A 12,188-nucleotide genomic window follows, 5' to 3' on the forward strand; every position below is an offset into this window, starting at 1 on the left:
TTCAGTCAGTTACAGTCTAAAATAACAGAAAACAACACTCCTACAAAGTTCTCTGAAGTTAGCATGAAGCTTGAGGTTTCTTTGTAAATATTTCTTCTTTTTGGTATAAGAAATCAGACACATCAGACACTGATATTTAAGTAATGCATAAAGTGTTACATAATAACACTAATGTAGAAATTCAAACGTAAACATACAGTATGGTGTGAATGATCACAGACTGTGCAGACTGTACAAAGTTATTGTTCTTCTGCTAAGGGGGTTCACTGCATACGGGATACAGAGCTGTTAGCAAACAGAGGAGAGGGCTAATGGAATTTAGCTTGAAATGTTGTTTTTGAAAATGGGCTAAATGTTAACATAAGCAAAAAACAACAATAAGCTGAGGAGAAAGACTAAATAATAGCAAGTTCAACCTGTGTGGGAGGCAGTAACGTGCGGTAAGGTCCATGACGAGGGAGGCAGACAGCCAGCTAAAGTTGAAATTTCTATATGTGTGTGTTATATATACGGTGCACTGCTCACATTTGCTAATACAAACTGTTACTGGCCAGCCCTGCCCCTTTAACGCGGTGACAGTCTGTGCTGTGTGTGTGTGTCTGTGTGTGTGTCTGTGTGTGTGTGTGTGTGTGTGTGTGTGTGTGTGTGTGTGTGTGTGTGTGTGTGTGTGTGTGTGTGTCATAGCAGTAGGAGTGACGGTCTGAGTGCATGCATGGTGTGTGTGGGGCGGGAGTACATTATTTTGGTCTTCGTTTCCTCAATAAGTGTGTGGTTGTGCACAAGGTGCACCTTTTTTTTCCTCCTCTTTAGTCTTTTCCCTCACTTTGGCCCGGACTCCTAGACACCGGTTACCAGCAACGAGCCAAGTAAATAAATGTTAATCAGCTTTCTCAACTATGGTGTGGAGACAGACTGAAGTCCTGAGTTAACAAGACGAAATGCCAAGTAAAACCCGAAACATACGTTCACCTGCATTTCTACAGGATTTACATCAAAGGAGAAAGAGCAAAATACCAACAAAAATAACCCGTATCTCAACAACACAAGAACACAGGCCAGGCACCTCTGGTATACTCTATTAAATGTCTGCACTAACAAACTATCGCGAGACCTTAAAGAGGGTGCGGTATTACAACCTGCAGAGGCATAGAAGCGCTGTGTCTCATCGACGCCCACGTTAATCAGCGTGAGACCTTAGTACGTATGCGCGAACCTGCAAAACGTTGTGATTGACGCACATTACAAGCATGAAGCCAGCGCGCAACGCTGTCCGTCCCCTCTGTTAGCCTCCCTCTTATTGACAAATCAGCAATTTCCTTTTTTTATTTTTTAATTATGACAAATTGTATACGAACAACTGAAAAAAATATTTTTATAAAAATATATGTTTTTCTTGTTGGCCTGGGGGAGGCACTGCCTCCCCTGACCGCACACAACTGGTGGGAGGACCATCTGTTTTAGCAGGGGTCATCACTATGTTCCCACATCTCCAGGGCATTTTCAAAATCAGGTCATGTTCTTACATTTAAGCTCTCTCTTCCCTCAAAAACTTTTGGAAAAACTTTAAAGTAAATGTATAAATAAATGAGTACTTTTGTTTTGATCATCAGCAGAAATTATTGTGATCACAATCACTACAAGGAAAAAATAAAATACGCTGATCGCAAAGGGTTTTGGCTGAAGCAGGACTCATAGATCCCAAAACCTTGATTCATTTCTTAAAGTCAGACAAACAAAACCAGATGTTGAAAAAATTCTTAGAAATGTGGGAACATAAGGCCAAGCTAGTGTCTTATGCTATTAATAAAAGAGTGAAGCGGCACACTGCTTCTGTTTTGTCTTTTAACAATAATAGACCTAAAAACCAAGACATATCTTGGGCTTATTTCATTTATCTTGCTCCTGCTAGTTTTGCTGTAGAAATCTATTATTATACATGCTCTTTTGTATTAGACCCCTAAACTTGTGTGTATGCAATACATCCAAGTCCCAATACGAACATACATACCAGACAAAAACAAGACTGTCTCACGATCTTTTTATATTTACTGTTGTCTTAAACACTGATCATTTAAAAAATGGCCCAATAGGCTTCCATTGAATAGTTGAAATCCGGACTGGAACATCTTCAATTTAGATATAATCAGCAGAAATTTTTGTTACCTGTCAGTAGACACAACATTTAAACTGGGCTCCTCCTCCTTGGATCAGTGCCAGTGGCAGGGCACACCCACAGCCTCCAACCAACATGAACACACTCACTGGCCCAGCAACCACCTGAAGCATCATGTTTCCACGTAGGAGAGACTTGAGAGCCGTGCACCTGACTTGGCATGTTAGCATGAATTAATCATGGGTATTTCACACATACCTGGCTAGCAGAAAGCTAACTCATGTCACTCTTTGTCCCGTGTTACTCTCCAAGTGCCATCAACATCAAACATCAACATACAGGCAGAGGAGAGGGTTCAAGCGGACACAGACACTGATACACATGTATAGAAACCCAGAAGTGATAAATGAGCAGGAATGTTCCTGTAAAAGTTGGCATTTCATTTTTTAGGAGATTAAATCTGATGATGGTCTGAGCTATTAAGGAGTTAACATGGTGCATTGCTACATGGTAACCATGGGATTTTATAATTTGTTAGCCTGGTATTTTCAAATAAACTGTTTAAACTGTCACTTCTACTTTATTCTCAAAATGTAATTTTGACACTTATTCCTAAACATTTTGATGCCATTCATGAAATGGTGCAAATTCCTATTTTTCCCCTCATCCCTGCTTCTCATACTCTTCTTTGCATTTCATAACTACAGAATGAATCATGCCCTTATTTTTAAAACAATGTTTCTTATCTATGTTGTTACATTCTTCATAAAAAAAGGCAATTTGAATCTCACAGGTGGAACAAGGAGAAGTCACAGTGAATATGAAAATACCCAAGAGCCCCCTGCTCTGAGGCAGAAAACAGAGAGAAAACCATGGAGAGAACCTGGTAAGTAATAAATGTGAGGGATTCTCTCCATAAAGTTTTATGCACGGTAACATTTATTCATGAGTGTCTTCATGACTCCTTTGTGTGTCTGTAAAAGGTGCTGATATCACAGATTACTTTAACTACGGCTTTGACGAGGAGACCTGGAACAGCTATCGTAGAAAATACAAAAAGCTCTACACAGTCAATAAAAGACAGAATGCCAAAACCAAGGTAGGTAATCATGTGCAACTATACATGTGCAAAATTATCCAGACAAGAACACATATTTGTACTTTTATTGTTTTGTACTGTCCTCTTCTACAGTCTGTTAAGTGAACACTAAGGAAAATGTGTGTGTTTAAGGTTTTATTCATTCTGATGCCCATGTTTCCTTCAATGTGTTGTAAAGCTGATTTTAGGTGCTATGCGATGAATCTGTGCTGTTCACTACCTGTGCAAATGACTGTAAACTTTTACTCTGATCTTCTTTTAGATATTTGTTTTACACTTTTATAATCTAAAAACATAAATCTGGGCTGTAAAACAATTTTTAATGGGTGAATTAAAGAAGAGTACAATATCGCTGTTCCGCTCAGGTCCAGAAGAGGCGCTGCACTCGTGAAAAAAGACAGCCCGATTGTGCCTCCACTTCCTCCTTTTACCCCTCATCCACAGTAGCTCACAGGTTGGTAGCATGTCTTTGTGATCTTGTCACTGTGTGTGTGTGTGTGTGTGTGTGTGTGTGTGTGTGTGTGTGTGTGTGTGTGTGTGTGTGTGTGTGTGTGTGTGTGTGTGTGTGTGTTTGTGTGTCCTCTCTGCTCTGCCTGTCATCCCACTCTGTTATAACTCAGAGCCGGGCGCTGGTGAAAGTGGCAGCTGGCTGTTTGTGTTTGTTTGTGACACGACGGCTATCAGGCTGCTGCCATCTGTTTTCTGTGATCTTAGATGGGCTCAGTATAATGGGGGTGTATTAGCAGGGGATCCCAGAGTGTTGTTGTAAACACAGACTAATGTTCAGCTGTGAAAGGCCAAACTGACAGTTCTTTGAAGGCAGATACACGAAAGAGGAGGGTTTCAGTCCACATAATTGATTTGAGGCTTCATGGTGGACAGTATATGACTGGTAATGACTGACTCAGAATGTGAGACTTGTGTTTTAAAATAAGTCTTCAAGTTTAGTCCTAAATAAAGAGGACGTAGTCCTGAAAACATCATCACAGTATCACTTTTCTGGAGATTTTATTTAATTTCTAGACTACAGCTCACTTTTTGACCGTGTGGGTCAAGGGTATTTAGATTTGCCAAACATCAACTGCATAATTTGGCCAGAATTTCTAGTGTTTTCGCAAGATAAGGATTCCTTTGTTGTTTCCTATTAGAACTATCATCCTCTGTCAAAAAGAAATGACTGTTGCCAAGGTGTGCATTTGTTTTGGAAGCAAATGAATGCAGCATGGATCTTCTTTCTAACACAACTTTTCTTTGTTCAAGACAACTTTTTGTAAAATGCAAAGCAATGAGGTAAAAAAATTATTTGTGGTTATGTAACACTATTGTTTAAAATGCAACCTCCCCCCAAGTTCCTTTTTTTTGTTGAGAAAAAAGGAAAGTACCTGTTTGAGACCCATGTTGTGCTGAATTGCCATCTTGGGAGCCAAAATAGATGCTAAAGTTACTTGCTAGGGGCCAAAACTTGCGCTTAGGAGCCTGCTTGGGTGCCAAAAACCATGCTAAAGTGCCAACCAATTAAATCATGATAATCTGCCTTCTTGCGTGGCAAAACCGCATGCCAGTCCAATCAAAAACACACTTAGTGCCCTTAGAGGCGAGCTGCACTACTTGTGCCCTTTTTATTTTGCCCCGCCCTTCAAATAGTCTGTGCATGCCTATGCATGACTTACATTATCAGGAAAGGAGACTTTTTCAAGATCACTTTTAAACTCCTTACAGCCCCTTTAAGTTTGTTTTGCTCTTAATGCATGTAAAAAAATCATTCTGTACTTCAGTATAACATGTTTTATATCATAAGAATACTAATTTTCTGGCTTAATTTACACATGCTAAATAATTTTAAAAAATCATTTGTCTAATAAAATTAAACTTCAAATTGAACTTGACGTCATTAAATGCGTCTGCTTTGTACAGTAATACTTCACTTTCCCTTCAGCGCTGTGTGTCCTGTCTCCCTCATTTTACTGCGGAGATTTGAAGCAGATGTCTTGAGCAGCAGAGCTGGCTGCAGTCTGTGGGAGTCCAGCCTGTTAGCCCGGGTTCATGGGGCTTTACAGCCAGTTAGAGTCTCCCATCATTTATGGACACGCTCATGAACAGCAGATGCTTGTCATGTTAGTAAATAACATCCATCCCAGCATGCATTTTGTTTTAATTTATGGCCCAGGTGCTGAAGGCCTCGGAGTGCTGTAGCTGGGACGCAGGAGCCTCCCATTAGCTGAATGACTGCAGAGGATGATGACTGACAGGACTCTACACCTAATTAAAGATTTGTTCGCTGATGATTCCCCTATCCATCGGCAAGGTCCCCCCCTCAGGGGAGGTCGTGCGGATCTGAGCACTGGGTGACGCCAGCCCCTCTGTTTTACTGTGACAGGACTGAACCTAAGGGGGGATCCAGAAAGTCTAACTGTAGCACGCCAGAGACCAGAACACACAGCCTGTGATGTAGAGCATGATGTGTTCAGTGAGGCTGTGATACAGCAGCCGTCTCTTTCTCTGACAGCCTGAAAATATGATGCTTTCTTCGTAAAATCCTGCTGTATTTGTCGATCTGTGAGAGTCTCTCCGCTGGTGCTGCTTACCAAGCAGAATGTCTGTCCTCTGGGATCTGAGCGGACTCAGTCAAGTTGTGTCCCGTATTTTAAATTCTACACTCTTGTTGAAGCGGGATGTAAAAGAAGCTGCGTTCTCTCTTCAGAGGTTTTGTGTTAATTTTTTATCCAAGCTGAAGTGAGCAGAAGAGACATTAAGGAGCTTCAAGCACTGCTTTATTTAGACGCCATTAGACCAACATGTTAGTCTTTTTTCTACACACTTTTTTCCAAATGTTGATTAAGTCCGACTGACAGAAAGGGGTTAGTGTCCCATCTGCATGCCTGTCTGTGTGTGTATGAGTGTGTGAGTGTGCGTGTTGAGGGTGGGGGCTCGTCAGGACTGTAAGGGTCTGTTTTTATTTTGACCAAGGCGCGATGACCCAGATAAGGAGGTTTAACACGTTAATGGAGGTTGAAGCAGGGACACAGGGAGTCATATTAGGACAAAGAAATGTTATATCTGGGCTCCCGTAAAGCAGATAAAGAGAGCTTTTGGGGTGCAAACAGGAAAAATAACCTACTGTTTGATATAATATAACATTACTTTGTGTCATGTGACCTGATCAACAGACGATCCGATGTGTTTGGGGGACAGTCTTGGCACTGCAGGGAGGAGGAGCAGGTAAGACAAAACTCAAGTAGAATGTGTGTGGATGAATGAGACACAAACATACGGTGTAGTTACTGAAGCTGTTTCATGTCATGTTTATACACTGAAGGTGTGTCATCAGACGTTCTCCGAGGAGGATGACATCACTTCTTACATCCTGCCCTCTCTGTCTCCACCTGATGTCAGTAACCCTCCACCACGTGAGTAAACTTGTCATAAAATGAAGAAGCAACACAGCTGCTTATCAACAGCATCATACAGTGTGTTCAGACTGTAATCAAATTGCAAATTTGAGCTTAATTTTTCCTTTTAATTTTCAAGTTAAGTGTGAACCAACTTCTCAGCCTCTCCCTGATGTCTCGAGTATCAAACGCTTGCAGAGAGTTAGCCACTCTGATGTAAATATCATGGGAGAAATTCAGTCAATGTCCTATTCCTAACATGTATGCCTCTAAACCAGGAGTGTTAAAACTTTTTTCAAAGAGCGCCAACATTGATTTTGTTGAATTTGATTTTAAAAAGTCAGTCACCAAGGGGTTATTTACACAACAACAGTTTTAGGGTAAAACGGAAAAGTTTTGTTTTTTGGCCTCACATTTACACGGAAACAATGTTTCGACCTAAAACGCAAACTTTTGGAAACAGTCTCCGGAGTGGGATTTTTCTGAAACGCTGCCGACACTGTTGCCATGTCAACAGTAAGCCGGTGTTTTCAGTGGAAGCTCTGATATCCGGCTCTGCTTTGTGCGAGCACAATAGTACTGTTGTTACGATTGTCACGGACAACCATGTTGTGCTTGTGCTGCTCAATCTGCTAAATCTGCTGCCTGTCTTCTAACAAAATGTGCATTCATTGCTCTCCTTGTGCACTTAGTATTCACCAATACACCAGATGATCAGCTCAACTCTACTTCGGTGGAGATCTACCAAAAGCGGCTTCTGGACAAGACAGTTATAGCACCACCTACAGACCTTGCATTTCTTACTACAGTGTTTTTAGTCCCTCTGCGTTTTTGTGTAAACGCAGATTTCTTTCACTGCGTTTTAGCATTTTTGGATGAAACGTAGTGTAAACGGGGCCTAAGTGTGGAAAAACAAACTTGTGCCATCATCACAGGCTCAGGAAATGAAATCTCAGCTGTCCCTTGATTGCCTCTTGATACCAGATGATAAGTGATCAGCTTTTCTCCGGTGTTAAGCCCTGTTTCTACCAAGTGGTTCAGTTAGGTTCATCTCGGTGTGGTGCGCATTTTGTGGCGTTTCCATCAACAAATCCCATGACTGATCCCCAAATAACCAAGACAAACCATCCCACTTTTTTGGACCCTTTGGGGTGCCAGACATACCAAGCCGACTCCAGAAGGTGGAGCTATAACACAGCAGTCCATTGATTGGTCAAAAAAAATAGTCACTTACTGTGTGAAAACAGTTGTGTTTCTCCTTGCGTCACACAGAGTTCTTGTAGACAAAGCTTGATTGTGCTTTGTAACAAAGAGCCACATGGAAATCACAAAGAAGACAAATCGCTGGATGTCTTCCATTGTTGCTCTTTGTTTACTGTGTTACCTTTTTCTTCTTTGTTGGATTTATTAGCATGGTAAACTTTGTCACGCTGCTATGATGAAACTGACACAGCTATCTGCATCCTTTGGGCTTTGGCATGCCCTTATTAAAAGGGGGCACTGTTGGCTGTGGAAGTGCAAACATGATTAGCCTTTACCGACCAAACTATGCTGATCCAAATGTTCTCCACTAGTGGGTGACGTGGAGAATGCATGTCAGTTGTTTGTTGTTGTTGTTGTTTTTTTGTTTAATGGCAAGATTAAGATTATGGATTTTATCAGGATTGATGATTATTTTGACCTATTTTTGACCCATATTTCTTATCCTGAATCCTGACCAACTGTGATGCATTTTTGATGTTTTTTTTCCCTTTTCTGCATCATTTCATAACTTTAATCTAGTCTTGTGTCCTCTGCTGTGTAAATGTACTAGGCATCTTGGAGGAACTGAAAGGTGCAAGTGATAAACTGTGCTGCTTGTTGGCGTAAACACAGCCTCGAACCCGACTAGTTAGTGTTTTTCTGTACAAACCACTCTCATCTAATGCTGATTATGAACTCATAATTTGCCTGTAGAAAGCCCAGGGGACAAGTTCACCTCAAATGTGGATATTTCAGGTGCAAAGGGCCTCGTTAGACCCCCTGTTGGCTGCATCAAACCACGCAGCTGCACAAATGACTAATGGCAATCTGATTGTGTGAGCGTTTGTGTGCATGAAGCTGCAGCACGTGTCATAATAAATAATCCTGTGGGGTGGAAGGACAGAGGTGGACATGTGAGTGTGTGTGTGTGGGGGGGTATAGCTGCATGTGTGCACAGATGTGTGTGTGCCATCCAGGTGCTGTCAGTCCTAAGACTTCCTCTTGGCTTTTGTAGTGAATCAGATAGAGATCCAGGAAGACTCCCTGACCTAAGCCCACAGCTGGGCACATGCCATATCTTCATCTTCAAAGGTTCAAAAATAGACTCCTCCGGTTCAGACCCTCGTCTTACCCCTCACGCTCCCCCTGTGAGCCCCACACAGCCGGGTGAACCCGTGCCAGAGCCGCTAATACAACCAAAATATCAAACATCCTGCCGACTGCAGCTTTGAACAGTCAAATCCAGCTTTGAAGTGCTTCTTTGTTGCTCTCATCCAAGCCCCTCCCCTTTCTTTAAGTTACAAGCCCGGCCTCCTTTTGTGATGCAAATGTGTTACATGATAAAAATAGCCTCCGGTGAAGAAGTGCAGGGCCAGCATATTGTGGCATGAGAAATGTGCTGAACAGAGTGAGCGTGGGGAATAGAGCAGAAGGAGAGAAGGGGCTGCTTTTTCTTCTGTTTGATGTTTTGTTTGTCTTTGCCTCAGGTCACATTAGATGCTGCGTGTGTTTGATACATGTGGGTTTTAAAGAGGAACTGTGTCACTGCAGGTTGTTCTGGTGACATCGATCAGTGCAGCACAGTCAAGGTGAGGCTGTCTGCTGCTCGGTGCTGCAGATAATGTGTCCCACAGCTGGTTAGTGGGTCACCACAGTCAGTGCAGAAACACAGCCTCTGTGTGTGTGTGTGTGTGTGTGTGTGTGTGTGTGTGTGTGTGTGTGTGTGTGTGTGTGTGTGTGTGTGTGTGTGTGTGTGTGTGTGTGTATGTGTGTGTGTGTCCTTCAGTTTCAAACCAACACAGTGACTGAAGATCATACCATGACCTGACGTCCTCAGTTCAGAGTTGTTGATGTGAACCGCTGACCTCCGTCGCTCTTACAGCTTAAAGGGGACATACCATGCTTGTTTCTCCTTTTCACTATGCCAGACTAGGATGCCTGTAAAGCATTTCTGCCCTCAGTACAAGTCATTTAGTTCCTTCATTGCCCCACAATAGCGTTCTCAATATCCTCATTTTAGGCCATTCTGAAGATCTTGTTGAAAAGCTCCGTTTCGAGAATGACCTCCAGTAACCTCGTAACGTCACAGCCCTTTGTGCTCTGATTGGTCAGTTCTATCAGAGGGGCGGAGGGGGTAGAGCCAGGGGGCGGTTTTTGCAGCATGGCAGTATTTTCAAAATCGCCACATTGAATGGAGCAGACCGAGCGAGTTTGCTGTTTGCCAAAACTTCACCGTAAGGCATTGATAGCATTAATAAAATGGTAGAGTGTAGGATACGTCTTTTTGTATTGGACCCCAAGTCAGACCCGGACGGTTCTGCAGCTCAGGAGGAAGAAAGTCCACCTCGACACAGATCATCTCAGGACGCTTCAGTGTGGTGAGTCTAACCGGTACTGTAACATGTATAGTTTATACGTTTATGCTCGGTTCTTGGTGGGTGCATCCCTCGGTGGCGGTTGTGTGACTAACTGACATCACAGAGGAGGAGCTGCTTTATCAGATTACTCCAATAAAAAGAAAGGATCCTCGTAGCCAAATGTCAAATCTCGTTCTAGGATATCAGAATATAGAATATAAAAATATAATATCTCTGTTTTTGGAAATTCAGAAGGTGAAAGGTCTTGTTTTCAACTTTATTATTTTATATGTAAGTATTAAATCACGGATCACCATGATAAGTCCCGTTTAATGATCATCTGATTCAAACCAGAATGCTAAGACATCACATGTCATTTAAAAGATCTTGAAGACCTTGTATCATACAGAAGACAAAATAAATTGGTAAAAAGTAATTGTACAAAAAAATTCCTTTAGCTTCTTTGCTTCACTGTTATTTCTTACACAGTCAGATTTTGGGCTGTAATTTATGGTAAATTTCTGGTTACTATTTGTATTACTTTCAAAGTGTTTTCACTATAATTCATTATAAATATTTCATGTTGTACCTAAGTCTGCTCTCAGTATCGATTACAGGGACTCAATGGTAGACATGGCAACTCTCTTTTTCAGGTAGAAGCTGATTGCTCTGCTCCTCTCCCAGCATGGCAGTGGCACAGTCACTTCAGGAGGAATTGTGCACATCTGTCTGTGTAGATTCCTGCGTCTCAGAGAGCAGGAGACAGTAGCTCTCAGAAAAAAAAAACCAAAAAAAAACCCTCGCTTAACTCTACTGTAGTGCCGAACAGCAGCATGTGGTGCAACGTGAAATATCAGCCCCATCTTAAAGCCTGCGGCCTGCAGCTCTGTGAAACATTAGCAAGAGACAGAGAGCCACGCAAGCACAATTAGCCCACAGCCATTAGCTCTCTCATACGCTGCCAAGCATGGAGCTCCAGCCCTCATCAAACACTCAGCTGAGATCTCCACAGGTAGAAACAATTACTCACTCACGCTAACACTGATAGCATGTGTGTTTTTGTGTGTGAGTGTGTTCAAGCTGCTGTTTACTGAAAGTGCCTGTGTGGGAACCAGACGTTCAATTTGTAATCACATTCTTGCTCAAACTTACAGCACTTTAAGCATGCTAACGGATTTTATGAGCTCAAGGTGTCGTCTTATGCGCGTACTTGTTTTAATGAGACCATATTTCAGGTGTGTGTGTTTGCATGCGGCACACTCCTGATGTTCCCCTGATGAATCCGTCTTTTGTCTTTGAGTTTTCTTTCTTGTTAGGAGTAGCCTGAAGTCTCCTCACAGCACTTCACCTCGGGCCCTTCTTTCACAGACTGTTGTAGCTCTTTGTGTGTGTGTCTGTTAGAGTCTTCCCTGGAGTGTCGCCGTGTGTCTAGTATCAAAGACCTGGCTGGTCAGTGTCTGTGGTGAGCAGTTCAGGCCTCCTGGACTCTGAGGGACCTGTGTCAGAAAGGGAAGGAAGATGTTCTACATTTCAGTTTCAAAGCAGAGTGCTTTGAATTCAAACCTGAACTTCCAACAGCTCTTATTATTTCTCCTCCTTTTTTTCTTTAGTCTTTCTGTAGCTGAAAACAGCTCTGAGCTGCTCTCGTGTCGGGGGTCTGTATGGAGAAAGGAGGGGATGGCATCCAGATGTGAAAGTGTGTTTCTGCCTCCACTCTTCAAAGGCATCTCACAGTGTGTGTGTGTGTGTGTGCGTGTGTGTGTGCGTGTGTGTGTGCGCGCAATGCAACTGAATATGTACCAGGCCTTGCCAGAGTGTGTGATTAAGAGCTGATTGTGTTGCTTGGTCACGTAGAATCGGAGCATTAGGAGAAGTGGGGTCATTAAGTGTGCACTCAGGCGTTTGACTCCCTCGGTTTTATCGATGAATGAAAAGCTTGCAGGACTTTTTTCTTGCTCTGACATTTTGAGGCTGATCTACTTCTTCTA

General features: G+C 42.4%; 1 protein-coding gene across 1 annotated transcript in view; it reads left to right on the forward strand.

Moving 5' to 3' along the window:
• fip1l1a (FIP1 like 1a (S. cerevisiae)) overlaps positions 1–12,188 on the forward strand; it is a 47,083-nt gene that overhangs the window by 4,174 nt on the left and 30,721 nt on the right. Inside the window, exons 4-7 of the mRNA XM_074667900.1 lie at positions 3,097–3,212; positions 3,578–3,666; positions 6,380–6,431; positions 6,529–6,619. Coding sequence (XP_074524001.1) covers positions 3,097–3,212; positions 3,578–3,666; positions 6,380–6,431; positions 6,529–6,619 — 348 coding nt within the window. The remainder of the gene's footprint in view (positions 1–3,096; positions 3,213–3,577; positions 3,667–6,379; positions 6,432–6,528; positions 6,620–12,188) is intronic.

This window comes from Halichoeres trimaculatus, unplaced genomic scaffold (genome assembly GCF_033239565.1).
Source record: "Halichoeres trimaculatus isolate MK-OKI-2021-1 unplaced genomic scaffold, fHalTri1.1 fHalTri1_scaffold_4, whole genome shotgun sequence".
NCBI lineage: Eukaryota > Metazoa > Chordata > Actinopteri > Labriformes > Labridae > Halichoeres > Halichoeres trimaculatus.